General features: G+C 37.8%; 2 protein-coding genes across 2 annotated transcripts; both read right to left on the bottom strand.

Moving 5' to 3' along the window:
* Nucleotides 1-5,915: 5,915 nt before the first annotated feature.
* On the bottom strand, nt 5,916-7,111 carry LOC111425711 (antifreeze protein Maxi-like). Its single transcript, XM_023059933.2, has 4 exons — nt 7,052-7,111; nt 6,964-7,001; nt 6,640-6,905; nt 5,916-6,587 (listed from the first exon to the last, which is right to left on the bottom strand). The coding sequence occupies exons 2-4, from the start codon at nt 6,995-6,997 to the stop codon at nt 6,066-6,068; spliced, it is 822 nt and encodes a 273-aa protein (XP_022915701.2). The 5' UTR covers nt 6,998-7,001; nt 7,052-7,111; the 3' UTR covers nt 5,916-6,065.
* Nucleotides 7,112-14,680: 7,569 nt separating this feature from the next.
* On the bottom strand, nt 14,681-15,770 carry LOC111425695 (antifreeze protein Maxi-like). Its single transcript, XM_023059913.2, has 4 exons — nt 15,724-15,770; nt 15,605-15,650; nt 15,277-15,542; nt 14,681-15,224 (listed from the first exon to the last, which is right to left on the bottom strand). Exons 2-4 carry the CDS (start codon nt 15,636-15,638, stop codon nt 14,748-14,750), a joined length of 777 nt encoding a protein of 258 aa, XP_022915681.2. The 5' UTR covers nt 15,639-15,650; nt 15,724-15,770; the 3' UTR covers nt 14,681-14,747.
* Between the last annotated feature and the right edge of the window lie 435 nt (nt 15,771-16,205).

Genomic DNA, 16,205 nt, shown 5'->3' on the forward strand with positions numbered 1-16,205 from the left:
GTAAGAAAGCGGCGGTAACAATAATGAAACCCTAACGGGCATTCTCGAACATTCCCGGAAGAATGGGCGGAGGAGCCGGGCAGACCAGAATTCATCTAATCAGTTCTCAATTGTCGTCGGAAGAGTCCAGAAAATTCAGCTCACCTCCTACGGGTTCTTTTGCCCGTGTTAAGCCCCAAGGCATCCGCAAGCCAGTCTCGACTGGGTTTTCAGTTGAAATGCGTCTCACGGATAGACCTCGTTTCTTTCGATCCTAGAGCCAAGGTGTGCCAACGTAAAACTTTCCAAAACGGAACCCCGCCCTTGTTCCTGACCGAAAAACATTTAACTGACTTCGAATCGACGAGTTTTCATTCGCTTTACGCGATATCTGTCACCTTTTACTTGTTACTCCTATCGGTTTTACACTTTATTCACTACCCAATAGGTACTTTAAAACGTATTTCAATTTAAGTATTCGAACTAAATTAATCATATTTTAGATAAAAGCTTTTCTCAGCGAGAATTTATTAAAAATAACAATGACATAGATTAGGATAACAAAAAAAAATAATAAGAAATATTAAATTACTACACTTGCTCAAGGTTGTATTTTGAAACGACGTTTCAAAATTATTGTTTAAATACCTTAAAAATATCCGGTATTATCGATATAAGATATAGATCAGTGCTCAAGTTCAATAGACTTGAACAGATAAGAAATGTAATCCGGAAACAACACGCAAACTTATCATCACTTATTTTTTTTTAATGACTAAAATATTAATACTGCTGCATTCTTTATTAATTAAAAGTTAAATAATAAGTTCTATTCTTTAGATTAGGTTATTTTTGATGAAAACCGACGAATTTTTTGGCTGTATTCTCCGGATATTCACAACACTGACTTTTTTCGGGCCATTCGCAGTTTACGGAGGCACCGCTGAACAATAGATGAGCGGAACAAACTTGCAAATAAGCGACACCGTCGTAGCAGGAGATGAAATTCCTGCAGTTCAACGGATCGGGAACGTCTCCTCGAAAATCGTTCGGGCAGCTGTTCTCGATGTAACCCAAATCCGTCACCACGGTGTCCATTTGGCAAGTCATTTTCTTCACGTTAAAAGTGTAACCGTCCGGACAATCAACTATTTCTACATGGTTCTTATAAAAACGTTGAAACGATTTGCGTTGTTGCGGAAGGCTTAATTGTACTGGAAAATGTTTATGTTTTTCTGTCGATTTGATTGTGTACGAGTGGCAAATAACCACTACAAGTGAAACTAAAAAAAGGAAATTTAAAAATAATTTTGTTATTAACAAAGAAAGAAAAACGACTTACTTAGAAATATCGACTTGTTCATTGTGTAATTTACGGGAATGTACTAATGAGGAATAGTGAGATGTTTATGCGCACATTATCAAGGTTTTGATAGCCTTATCGAATAATACGATAAGTAGGTACTTGCGCTTTATCAATATTTTTATTGAAATTAATAAGTTTAAAAATTTACACACATACTCATTTTTGTTTCTGTTAAAGTTTAAGATTTGCTTTTACTTACGAAAATATGATTAATTTATTTCCACTTTAAGCATATTGTTTGGGTCCTTCCACTAGCACAAAGAGAACATTCCTGGAAACTGTAATCAACATACAATTGCAACGGTGAAAACCTTGTCCATGAATTATCAAATATGAATCTTTGATGAACGAACATACTCTCTCTGAATAACACCAGTTTCTGGAACTTCGCGATTTGAAATGAATTTTTGTTTACAGATTCATTCCTTGAATGTAAAGCTTTCTTTTACGACAGAAATAATAACAGCCTATGTATTATTTTAGCTTGCGGTACACTGATTTTAACGCAACTAGAAATTTTGATTTAGAACGTTTCAACATTTTTAAACCTTGGTTGTTCAGCGTTTATCTAGCAAAATCTCGAGCTTCCAAAACCTTATGAGAGAACAGAAGTTCTAAGTAGTGTGGAATATATCGACTGTTGTAAAATTGACAGTTTTAGATTAGAGTAAGTCGAGCTAACGAGCTTGCTAATATGTGGGAGAGAGTCCATAATTTATTTATTTATTTATTTCATGTGGGTACAGAAACAGGTCGAACCCAATAATACTGTACCACAAACAACCAACTGTATACAAATAAAATAGAATTATAGTTCACAATAATAATAATAATGAATTAACATTAATGGTACAAAAGGGATTCAAAGGAAAAAAAACTAAAACTAAGTTTAGGTGATATAAATATATCATATATCAAATATCAAATGAACGCTCGAGGCAACACACCAACTGCAGCAAAGAGCAGTTTTTTAAATGCATAGAAAGAATGCTGAAACAGATCTATGTTAACACGATTTGCCGATCTTGTCATTCTCAATAAAGGAGAGCTTTGACAGGCATTGGTTCTAGGAGTAGGTGTCATAAATAGAAAATCAAAGCGAAGTAATCTCGGAGGAACGTGAACACATATAGAACCAACAAACATTGGAGAATCACACTTGTTGTTCAAAAGTTTGTAAAAATATAATATATTCCCACAAAAGCGACGCTGGTTGAGGGTTAACATACGAAAAGAAGTGCAAGTTGATTCGTAATCAATGAAAATTTAAAACAAAGGTATTTGAGGAATTTAGATTGAATACGCTCAATTCTAGATTTATACGAGAGATACTGAGGATTCCAAACAACGCTGCAGAAGTTAAGTGTGCTGTAAACATAGGCAAAATAGAGATTTCTAATTGCAGCAATGTTTGAAAAAGTTACCGTTGATCTCATAATAAATCCTAACATACGCCAGGCTTTGGAGACAACAGTATCGATAGGTTTATCAAATAATAATTTATAATCACATGTAACACCCAAATCTCTAATAAATGAGACACGTTGCAACCTCTCACCAGCGACGCTATAATTGTAGTGGATTGTGTTCATCCTCCTAGAGAAGGAAATAACATTACACTTTGATAAGTTTAATGAAAGTCGATTATTTAAGCAAAAAGCATGTAGATTATTTAAGTCAGATTGCAGTTTAGAACAATCAAGAGGTGAGGAGATACGGAGAAAGAGTTTTAAATCGTCAGCATACATTAAACATTGGGCATAATTAACGACGTCAAATATGTCGTTAACATAAATATTAAACAGTAAAGAGCCCAGATGGCTACCCTGTGGAACACCAGAAGGAACCGACACAGGATTAGAGAAAAAACCATTAACCGAAACAATCTGGCATCTCTCCTTCAGATAGGAAGCAAGCCATTGCAAAAGATTTCCCTGAACACCAAACTTCTTTAGTTTGAACAGAAGTAAGTTGTGATCCACCCGGTCGAAAGCTTTACTAAAATCCGTATAAACTGAATCAACCTGACAAGAATCATTCAGAGTAGATAAGATATACTGGGTATATTCAAGCAAGTTACTCTCCACCGAGCGACCAGCAAAAAAACCATGTTGTCTAGAATTGATTTTAGACTTAAGGGCAAAGAATAGACGTGCATGAACTACTTTCTCAAACACTTTCCCAAATGCTGGCAAAATAGATATGGGGCGGTAATCGGATATAGCACCACGGTCCCCAGATTTAAAAATGGGAAGAACAAAAGCCCGCTTCCACAATAAAGGAAAGACACCCATTTTCAATGAAGCATTAAATAAAATAGTTAAAGGAAGGGACAGAGAGTGTGAACATTCCTTGATTAAAATTGATGGAATAATATCAGTACCTATACTGTCTGTAACCCTGATGGCCATCAGGGCCTCCTCAACCTCAATTCTGTCAAACTGCATCTGACTCAAAGGAAGGGTATCCATTTCTATACAATCGACATTATGCTGGATTGGAGCAGGATCCACAAAAACCGAAGAAAAGAAATCAGCAAACAATGAGCATACTCCGACACCATCGCCAACAACAGTTCCATTCCATGACATCGTAGAAGGAATGACATCCGCACGCTTCTTCGACTTAGTAAAAGCCCAAAACACCTTTGGATCAGATTGCATATTACTTTCAGCTCTTTTAACATACTCCATGTAATTGTGATGGATTAAATACTTAGTATAATGACACTGAATTGTGAGATTTAGGGGATGTTGGTACAAACTGGACTCAAAAATAACTTCCCAAAATAAGCGATAATTTGGAAAGCAAAATCTGAGTGGCAACGCTTAATTTTACAAGTTAGTATTTAGCTTTACCACTGCGATACTCACTTCATCAGATTGAAGACTATAATATACTTGAATATATTGGAGGTAATGATGTAGTCATCAGCAAGTTTTATATCGGCTATATCCGTCTGATTGACAATGTTTTTTCCAAGCAATACAATGAAACTGAGTCCAACTATTTAAACCATCAAGAATGAATTTTGTTGGCATACACCTAGATATTGTATTTCTCTTGATAAGTCTAGTACATTGAACTTTTTGGGATCTATAGACAAACTCTATCTGTTTTTACAAAAGAAAGTAGTATAACAATATACTCTTGTATAAACTTTTCTAAGGTTGGCTTTACTAGCCCATCATTTAACGATTGTTTGTTTAAGGTCGCAAAACTGTATTAATGTCTAAAAAGGTTATCTTATCAAAGGCTGTCTCTATATCTTTGAAAGCTCTCACGAAGGTGGATTCTTCTATTGATATGGACTTGTAATTGGTGTACTCATATTGATTGGGATCTAACGATCTATGTACAAGATCTCTTAAGTGACAATCACATAATCTTTCTAATATATTTTTTTAGCCAGTTTGTATATGAGGTTCACAAAAACATTATGATAACAACTAAGAATGTAGCACATTATAAGGCAACCCCGAAAAATTCCTTATAGGTAAGGTCTTCCAAGACTCTAGCAGAATAGATGTGATGTCCCAAGGTAACCGTATTCTGTTCTTCTGTTGGAAAAGTAAGTCCTCCAACTGATAAAGAAATGGCACAATATGGTGTTCTGCCACGTTATCCACATATCACTGGCCGTTTATATTACCTCAAGCAGAATCGGTATTCATCACTAAACACCACCTTATGCATCTTTAGGGTCTAATAGCTCTGATACTGCTGCTACTGATAAACCACTCAATCGCCTGATTTCCTGTTCTTCCTAGTCTATCCTTAATAGCAACGCATGATTATAGTACTTAAACGTGCCTGTTCTCTTAGTTACTACCGCAGCTGCTTTGTAGTTATCTGTGTGTACCTTTATGTTTTCTATATGTACAACAATAGTCAGATGTCCATGTCCTATGATTACTTTGAATATACCTAATAGTACTATAATTACCACCACTTTGCAGAAACGAATGTGTACACCGATAGGGGAATTATTATGCGTCCCCTTGGCTGTAGCTTAAGGAGTGCCCTAAATCGAGAACTCCAATAATTAAGGTATTCGTGAGTAATTTGAGCAATATGAGATCGAATATAATCATGTAGCACATCAATTTAGTGCATGTTTTACTTCTTAGGACTGTCGTTGACTTCCGTGTACTTCCCGTACAGTTCGGGTTGAGGTACAATGATCTCATAGTAGATCATGCATAGCCGTAAATCACGTCGAAACTATGGAAGAGCAAACCTTTTTCTGGGACCACTTATTGGATGTTGCTATCCATTCTTTCCTGGACATGCTTTGGTTATGTGTCATGATTTATTAGGAAGTGTCTAAATTTATTACATTGATCGTAATTTATAAGAAGAATAATCGAGTTCGATCGAAACGTCTCCAGATGTAGTTGGAGACATGTTGTAAATTACTCTATGTCGAAGGAGCGAATCAGAAATACTCTCAGTGGAGTAGATTGGGTGCTACTACGTACTTTTTGGCATAAGATCAAGACCAAATCAAGGCATTTTAAGATAGCTTTAAGATAGCAAATTTTCAAAGTTCTCAATAAAAAATATCAAATTTTTCTAATATTTTATAAACTTTTATTACAATTAAAACATTTAATACACAAACAATTTCCTATTAATTATGGTATTCATTAAGCCCTCCAAAACCTCCGTATTGTTCTAATCCAGCTGATTGGGCTTTTTCGGCAGCTTGTGGGTTGAGTTAATGGTAGCTTCCTAATCCATTTCCGGATGAAGAGAATCCATGACCATCTCCTCCAATGGACAATCCTCCTCCGTGTTCAAGTCCGGCAGCTTGAGCTTTTTCGGCAGCTTGTGCAGCATTAGACTGCGCAATTTGTGCAGCGGATTCAGCTTGTTGAGCGGCAGCCTGAGTGGCATGAAGATCGGCTTGAGCTGCTTGAAGTTGTTGTCCTAACGAAGATAACCTTTGTTTAGCGTGTCCTACCATGGCTTCTTGGGATCCTAATTCAGCATGGGCAGCTTCGGCGGCTTGTTGAGCGTGAGCTGCGCCTCCTTGAACGGCGTTAGCAGCGGAGTTGATTGCGTTGGCAGCTTGTTGGGCTTGATTAGCAGCTGCTTGAGCGGCAGAAGCAGACCTTTGGGCTAATTCTAATTGATTAAGTTCGGATTCGAGTTGTTGGTGAGCTTCGGCAACATCTTGTTGGAGTTTTTGAACTAAGATGTGTTTACCAATAAGGGCTGCTTGTGCTGTTGCTGCAGCCTATAACAAATTAATTTCAATCAAGTTGTTAAATTAATATGGGGTGATTTACTCCAGCAGCTGCTTGTGCCAAAGTGCTTTTTGCAGCAAAAGCTGCGTTTCTTGCGGCGGAATGTTGGTTGGCCACGGCGTTATTGGCTTGATCGGCTGATCCTTGGGCGATTGTTTTTAATCCACTTCCGGCGCTGTAGGTGTCTTTTCCACCGTATCCACCTCCATATCCACCGTCTGAGATGGAAACAGACGAGAAATGTCCTCCAGCGGCTGATTCACTGTCACTAACTACTTGCCTCTTTGTTTCCGCAAAATTGATTGCGACTAAATTAATACAAAAAAATTATTTTAATTTGCTTTGGGGTTTTTATTAATTACTTACTTAAACAAGCGCAAATGACGAAGAATTTTGCCATTTTACTGCAAAACAAATATTATTTTTAATACGTTTTAATAGATTTTAGTTTTACCTTATGGATGTGAGGATGTTTACTACTCAGAGGTGGAAGCCGAAGTGATTGTGTTGAATCCCGTTTGGGTTTTTATACTAGCTTCTTCGCGACCAAAAAGGAATGTATAATTAATTGAAAGTTTACGGTTCGGTTAATAAATTATTTTACGAATTTAATTGGGGAATATTAATAATAGCTTTATGGGTTAATAAGCACCATACATAGATAATTCAATATGTTAATTTTTTTCATGGAAAAATTTCCCATTCATATCCAAAGTTCATTAAGCATTCGATGCGGCGTTGTCGTTGACAAATGATCATCAGCCCTCTGTTTAACTCTATTCGCGGAAATGCGTATAACAATGGATCCCGCACAAAAAAACGGGTAGGTTCGGTGTCGCGACCGACGCCAATGCATAATAGACCGCGGAAGTTAATTACGAAACCGCGTCAGACGACTTGATTAAGAACTAGACGGGTATGCATTAAAAGCCCTCTGTCGGTAACAAATGGATCGTTCGGACGTTCTCGGAGCTCAAGGGGTTCTTCCTCCCTGGACGGTCGAGCGTTCCAACGCTATGTGACGGCGACGCTAGTAATTGAGTTTCGGTCTACGATTAAGTTGTCACAGCTTTTAATATCGATTACGGCGCCAAGTCCCATCTCGGGGGATTCCATTTTTATACTTCCCTTTTTTTGTTTTGCCCATCTCGATCCGTTCTACATCGCTAGTTTCTCTTGTAACTCGATCTACAAATCTGGAAAGTAGCCCTAGAGATTTGTTTAGGAACATTTATTACATATTAATCGATTTGTATCATTCAGAAAAAATGACAAACTCACCCATATCACCAAACATTATTTTTCCTATGTTACGCAAATCTTTTCCATTTCTTTCTGTCTTGAACCAGCATTCGTACCTTAGTCCATGTTGTTTGCCTTTTTATTTCTTGTTTCTTGATTTTATCTAGTCACGTGACATCTCAGGATTTTCATTTCGGCTGCTTGTATCTTGCTTCTTTCGTGTTTTGTTTAGTACCCACGTTTCGCAGCCATACATTAATATGTATGATATATAGCCTTGTATACTTTAAGTTTTGTTTTCTGTATCTTATTAATAAAGATGTTATTCATGGCATAATATATCTTCACCACCTTGGCTATTTTTTATTTATTTCTGCTTTCTGTGAACATTCTCTTCTATTATCATTTCTAAGTATTAGAATGTTTCAACTTGTTCCATTTGTGTTCCTCCTATTTTAATTGTCTATCTCTACTTGATCTTCACTTATTACCATGACTTTTGTTTTGATCTTGTTCACTCTCATTCCATATTGCTTCAGTACTTTGCTCCAGGTATCATCATTCCTTCTAAGATCTTCTTCTGTTTGGGCAATTAGTACTACCGTCGTTGGCAAACGCTCCCTCGGATACTTCCACTCTTCGTAAGATCACGTGTCCTACATTAAATTTCTTGCTCCATATAAGTAATGAAGAGTGTTGGGCTCAAGTTATCCCTTTGTCTTAGCCCCTCTGATGTTGTAAATGATTCCGATGCTGTGTTATTGGCGATTACCATGTTTATATTGCTTTCATATATTAGTTTTATTAGTCGGATTAGCTTATTGTCTACTTTTCTGTGCCTTAAGCTATCGATAGCTTTCTCAAGATCTATAAATGTTAGAAATATTTTTTCCTTCTCTTTTGACGGTTTTTGTACTATTTGTACTACTTCACTTAGTGTCGGCTCTATTGTTGTTCTAATCTTTTTATCTATAATTTGTTCTAATAATTCATCATTTTATCTATAATTCATTATTGTGCTGATTAATGTTATACTAATTTCTTCCTCCAATTCAACAAGCTTTATCTCATCTCTTTCATATTCCTGTCTTCCTGTTGTCTAATTTTTGCTATATTTGTTTCTCTGCACAAAACCTTTTGGAAGTATTCTTTCTACCTATCTATTATTTCTTTTCCGTCTATCAATATCTCTCCGTTTTTGTTCAAGATGTATTGTCGCATATCATTGCATTTTTCTGTTCTTATTTGTTTTAATACCTTATAGAATAATTTTTGGTTTTCCAACCTAGGGCCAAAAATTTCCCATTCCTTCCTTTTGCCTTTTATCACCATTTTCGTATGCGTGTGCTTTTTTTCCGGCAAATAGCTTTTCCACGCCGTTTTCTTTATTTTGACACATCTTCTAATTTCATTTTTCAATTGCACGCAGAAGTTTATTATGTATTTATGTTTCTGTATTTATTCTTGGTCACAGATTCAATGACTTTCGCCTCTAGAGTCCCAGCTGGACGATTTTTACTTCTACGTTTGGCTTGTTCCTGTTTTATAATTGACCAAATGCCTAATTTCCCATCAAATCACTGATTACAGCAACTGTCCTATCGTGAGCTGTGAGCAGCCAAAAACATAAACTGTATGATGAATCTCTTCTTTTCGCACGTTTGATAAGGTTCTATTTCACCGTGAGCGAGGTGGCACTTGTCGATATTTTCTTTAAATAAAACCATTTCTTATCACCATCAATGAAGTTTGTCATATCCTTAAAAATATGCACAAGCAGCATTTGTAACGAATAGTTTTACTATTAATCCAGTTTTAACACTTCGGTGAATTGTGCTTTTCAACATTCCAATAGCATGTGCTAGTATGAATGGGTACTTTCTTTATATGTAAGTCTTCTCCGACACAGAGCGGCTGCAATTTTTATTGAATCATGTTTCAGTTCACCATTTATACATGCCTCTAGTAAACAATGGTACACTTTGGCGCATTTCTTGCTTTAGATTAGACCTATTTCTTTGTGCTGCATCATCTGCAACTTCTACACGTTCTATTATGTGGCCACACCGGTATTTTTACAAATAGTAAGACGACAAGATTTTTAGGTATCTACTCAAACGTCAAGTTGATGCGTAATTTTCTTTTGACAACATACAAATGTCAATTTTGATGTATGTAAGTCATTTGATGGAACATAAAATTGTAACTTATATTTCACGACGTTGGTAAGTTTCGCGAAATCAGACACTTATTTTGGAACAGAGGGAGATTTCAGTCACTTACCATTCTTCTTAGCTCTTCTTAGGTCTTCTTTTTTCTGAGGGCGTTTCTTTGCTGCAGTATCTACTCCATTGCCTTTTTCGGTATTTTGTCCTCCGCAATTCATTGTACATGCCACACTATATAAGTTGGTTTCTCTCAATATCTTTCATTATTGATTTATTAATTTCTTAGTGTTTCCGTATGCGATACTCTGGCAGATCTTCTCAGAGCATTCAGTTGCCTTTATGCGATTCGTTAGCTATTCGTTAGCGTGTTGTATGTATGTAGTTTCACGTGGGGGTGAGTTACTCACAGCACTTAGGCCCCAGCGGACCCTTTGTACGTCCCCACAGTTTACTGTTCATTCAAGGGTCAGAAAACCAGCCCAATCTTTTCATGAACGTTAATATAGAACAGAAAGGTATGTTCCTTATATCCGAAATTTGGAGCCATGGTACTCCGAAAATAGATTCCCTTAAGTACACGAGGTTTGGACAGTCACAAACAGTATGACTTACCGTCTCGTCTTCCATTTCACACCCTCTACAGAGGGGTGTATTCGCCAGCTTCATGTAAAACATGTGCTTACGTAACCTGCAGTGTCCGGTCAGGAAGTGGGTGAGAAGCCTCAAGTCACTTTTCGATTTTCCCAGAAACTGAGTAGATGTCTTCCGGTCAGGGTAGAGCAGAGTTTTCTTAGCAAAGGCACCTACTGCCGTCCCATCCCATCTATCGCAAAAAGCTCGGTGGGAGATGGAGTTTATCAGTTTTGATGCTGTATTAACAGCTAGTGGTACAAACGGTTCAGGGGAGATCGGTGACTTGTTAGCCGCCCGTTTCGCCAACCTGTCCGCATGATCATGTCCTTTAATTCCGATGTGTCCTTTTCGCCATTTTATCGTGACGTTGTTGTATACGTTTGCCTCTTCGAGTGATTGCCGACAGGACTTCACCAACGATGATGCAGTATGATGCCTGCCAACCGCCAGCATAGCTTGTGTGCTATCAGTACAGATTACAACGTTTCTGCCGACTTTTTGGAGTCGATAATCGCATCGGCTGCTATATTTATAGCAATTAATTCGGCTTGAGCAGTCGTGCAATACGATCCTAACGAAGTGGAAAGGTGCAGCTGGAGATCGTGCGAGAAGATTCCCGCTCCGGAACCTCCAGCCTTCTTTGATCCATCAGTGTAGATGGTCAGCGTTTTGCCCGAGCTTGAGTTGCTCTGGGGTATCGTTTCAATGCCAAAGTGTGGCTTGCCTAAGAAAGTAGGTGTAATGTAGTCTGTGCGAGCTTTAAGGAGGGGTTGTTTACTAACAGCCTCACTCCAGAGCTTGCTCCGGACTATTCCCATTTTAACAACCTGCTTTTCATTTACTGATCGCAACCGAAGCAATGCCATCACGGCCACCTCCCTGATAAAAATATCTAGGGGCAGCACGTTTAACATAGTCTCCTTTGCAATCGTAGGTGTAGATCTCATAGCGCCTGTGATTAGCAGGCAGGCCAGTCGTTGCAATTGATGCAGCAATGTAGCTTTATATGCATGTTTTAGTGCTGAGCACCAGACTATGGCTCCGTGAGCTACCATGGGTCTTATCACAGAAGTGTAGATCCACATTGTAACTTTCGGATTTAATCCCCAAGTATTCCCAATAGCCCTTCGGCACTGGGTCAGTACAATCGTTGCTTTTTTGATTTTGCAACTAATGTGTGATGTCCAAGTTAGTCCTTTGTCCAAGATAACACCCAGATATTTCACCTCTGGAGCAAAGGTTAATGGATTATTGCAGAAATTGGGTGGCGTTAAGTGTCCCAGTTTCTTCTGTTTAGTGAAGAGAACAGTCTCTGTCTTTTTAGGATTGACAGAGAGGGTATGTTCTTCACACCATCGTTCAACGAGTTTAAGTGCCTGCTGCATTCTGTAACAAAGAAAATTGTCAGGTTTACCTCTTAACAAAATAGCCACGTCGTCTGCGTAACCAACTGTGAAGAGATATTTATTATTTAACTCACGAATGAGATCATCAACTATTAAGCACCAGAGAAGCGGTGAGAGTACCCCACCTTGTGGGCAACCCTTAACCACAGCTCTCTGTACTGTGTATCCTTTCGCCTTAGTCTGAACAACTCTGCTTGCTAGCATTGTTTTAATCCAGCCCGCGATGACCGATGGCACTCTTCAAGATTCCAGTGCCAGGTTAATGCTACTAAAGGTGGTTTTGTCAAACGCTCCCTCTATGACAAGGAAAGTTCCCAGAATGGACTCTTTCGAATCAAATGCTTGTTCGATTCGCCCCACTACCATGTGTAGGGCGCTATCCACAGATTTACCTTTGATATATGCATGTTGGTTAAAATGCAAAGGAAACGCTTTAAGTACATTCTCTCTAATGTAATGTTCACATAGTCTTTCAAGCGTCTTTAAAAGAAATGATGAGAGACTAATTGGTCGAAAGGCTTTAGGATCCGTTGGGTCCTTTTTTCCATTCTTTGGTATAAAGGTTACTGTAACCTTCCTCCAGCTGATGGGAACGTAGTGAAAGGCTAAGCAGGCCTTAAAAACTCTCATCAAGTGTATTTTCATATCCTCTAGACTCCATTGAAGAAGAGCAGGAAATATACCGTCGGGTCCGGGTGTTTTGAAGGGCTCAAAACTGCCGACGGCCCACTCTACCAACTCATTCCTTACAACCTGGTTAGCTATCTGCCAGTCCTGGCTGCTAGGAGAGTTGTTAAATTCCACTTGGTGTAGAAGCATTGAAAAATCTTGCAAAGAACCTGGAAAATGAACATCCATTAATAAATGCAACGATTCTTCTGGATCCTTGGCAAAATTGCCATCAGACTTTTTTAGAATGTCATGACTGTGCTTTTGGCCGCGAGATAGTATTTTGTTTAGGCGTGAGGCATCAGCAGCGCTCTCCACCTCTTCACAAAAGCCTCTCCAGGCTTGTCGTTTCTTTTGTCGCACTAAATGTTTGAATTCTGACTGGTGTGTTTTGAACAAGGTCCAGTCAGAATTCAGTCTAGTTTGTTTTGCTTTATTAAAAGCTTTTCTGCAAGTGACCCTCAGTGAATGTAGATCAGGAGTCCACCAAGGTGTAGCCCTACCTCTCTCCTCCACAATTCTCTCATGACATGCACTATGGAAAGCCTGAGTTAGTGTGTCACCCACGAGGTTTGAGTAATACTCCAATTCATCGGTATTTCCAGGAAGGGCATCTGGAAAATCTCGCAATTGCTCATTTAAACAGCTTGCAAAAATGCTCAAGTCAGTCCGCTTTGGATCCCGGACCCTCTTTCTCAAGAGCATAATTGGTCCTAAATCAAAAGTGATCCATCTATGGTCAGACATAGACGCTTCCTGGCAGACACACCAGTTTCTAATGTTTTGAGATACGTTCGCCGATGCCAAGGTCAAATCAATAATCCTTCGAAAATTTCCTTCGTCACATCCTCAGGCAACAGAATGAGCGTTGGAGTCGCAGCCTACAATGAGTAGCCATTTATTTACCTTACTAGCGTTGACTAATGTTGCCATGGCCGCAGTAGGAGCCATCTTTTCTATAGGCAGGTAGACAGATGCTAGAGTCAGCGTCGTTAGCGTGTTATAAGTAAATAAGTTCTGGTAATGTTTTAGCTATGTGTCTACTGGTATTATTATTAACTCTACTCTTTCTCTGCCAAGTGTTTTTACTGCATTTATAAATTTTCATGATTTGAGCATGTTCTTCTCCCTATACATATAAGTATTTATCTCTTGATATCTATTATCCCACACCTTATTTTTTTATTGTTGTTTATCTGGGTTTCCCGTTGACTTCCTTGAAAGCGTGTAAATCTTCCGTTTTAAAAAGATTGATGACGAATACCATCATAAATATGTCATATTTAAAAGATTAGGTGTTAATACCTAAAAACCATGTTTTTTTAGATTATCATCATCTATAAATTATACAATAATTCATGAAATCTTAATCTAATCTAATCTTTCAAGAAAACTCTTTACACAGGAAGTCACAAGTTTACTTATAATAAATCGAAATAAAATAGAAACCATCAGATCTCACAGATGAACACATCCAACCCCGATTTTCGCAGATTTACCCTAGTTGAGATGCTTAGTTGAACCTGATTTTTCAATCGGAATAATCGACGATTTGAATTACCCGCACTGGAACGATTTGAGCCAACAAGGATGATTTGGTAAACTCGAATAAGAATTCGAATAAAATTCAATTTGGAGAACGAACATTAAACCCTAAAATCAAACTTGTTCTGTTTCTGCTATCACTATTGTTTTTCCCAAACGTTAATTTATAAAGAAATTAAAATTAATCAAGTGTAATAGGATAAAGTACTTTAGATTTTCGAAATCGATTCTTTTGAGAGTACTTTTAAGATTGTAATCGTAAGGAATGACTCAATCAGAGCGTAAACGCAAAGTGATTAGATAAATAATTGGACTATGAGACTCGAATTGTAATTAAATTGTTCATTAGTTTATTAATTTAACTTGACTTCTAAATCAGATAGCAAATAATCATTAATAATGTATAATTAAAATATCAAATTGATAAATAATTTTTTATTTATTTAAATCTTTGGTACAATTAAAAAATTCTACAATAACAATTTTTTTAATGATGATATCCTTCATAACTTCCATGACCTTGTAATCCAGCTGATTGAGCTTTTTCAGCTGCTTGAGCGGCGTTCGATTGAGCAATTTGTGCAGCAGCTTCGGCTTGCTGTGCAGCGGATTGAGTTACGTGTAAATCAGCTTGAGCAGATTGGAGTTGTTGACTGAGAGAGTTGTACCTTTGTTGGGCGTGTCCTACCATAGCTTCTTGAGACCCCAATTCGGCGTGAGCGGCATCGGCTGCTTGTTGGGCATGGGCTAAAGTTCCTTGGGCGGCATTCAAAGCTGCGCTAACGGCGTTTGCACCTTCTTGAGCTTGGTCGGCGGCAGCTTGAGAAGCCGCGGCGGATCTTTGGGCTTGTTCCAATTGACGAAGTTCAGCTTCGAGTTGTTGGTGAGCTTCGGCGACGTCTTGTTGGAGACGTTGAACTAAAATGTGTTTTCCGATGAGGGCAGCTTGAGCTGTTGCTGCAGCCTTTAAAAGAAGAAATTAAAATTCAAGTTGATTAAGATTATTTTGAACTTACTCCGGCGGCTGCTTGGGCTAAAGTACTCTTTGCAGCAAAAGCGGCGTTTCTTGCAGCTGCATGTTGGTTAGCTACGGCGTTGTTGGCTTGATCTGCTGATCCTTGAGCGATAGTTTTTAATCCACTTCCAGCGCTGTAAGTGTCTTTTCCCCCATATCCACCACCGTATCCACCGTCCGAAAGAGAAATAGACGAGAAATGTCCTCCAGCGGCCGATTCACTGTCACTAACAGCTGCTTGCCTTGTTTCAGCAAAATTGATTGCGACTATATCAAGGGAAAATAAATTATAAAATTAATTTGCTTCCTTTTTTTTTTAAATAACTTACATAAACAAGCGAAAATGACGTAAAATCTTGCCATTGTGGTGATTTACTGTAATAAGAAATAAAAATGATTAAGTAATCTTTTTTTCAATTAAAACATAGACTTCTATTTATTTGATTACCGAGAGGATGTTGAGGTATTAGACTGAATGAAGGTGGAAGCCGAAGTGATTGTGAGGGAACTTCTTTGAGTTTTTATAGCAACTTCTTGGCGTAAACGGCAGGCTCGAACGCCCAAAATGTATGCGTAATTAATCGAAAGTTTACGGTTCGTTTGATAATTACGCAGGAATTTCTAGAATTTTTTAGTACGCAATTTTAAGATTATGAATCTGATGTTCATGGAATGAATCTGTTCTGTTAATTATATCAATTATAAAATTCTAATCGTTAATGAGATATTAAGTGAAATAAATATTCAAGATTTTAAGTATAATTAATAATTATTGTGTTTTTTTATGTTTAATCTTTGTAGAATATTCCCAGTGTATTCCCGGTATTCCCAATAGTTGTAGCATAGGAGTTATGCTTTTATAAACAGAAGTAACCAAATCCAATTTTGAGAAAAATTCTCGAAAACATCTAATTTAAAAAAAATCATTAC

The sequence above is a fragment of the Onthophagus taurus genome, chromosome 7 (assembly GCF_036711975.1).
Source record: "Onthophagus taurus isolate NC chromosome 7, IU_Otau_3.0, whole genome shotgun sequence".
NCBI classification, from domain to species: domain Eukaryota; kingdom Metazoa; phylum Arthropoda; class Insecta; order Coleoptera; family Scarabaeidae; genus Onthophagus; species Onthophagus taurus.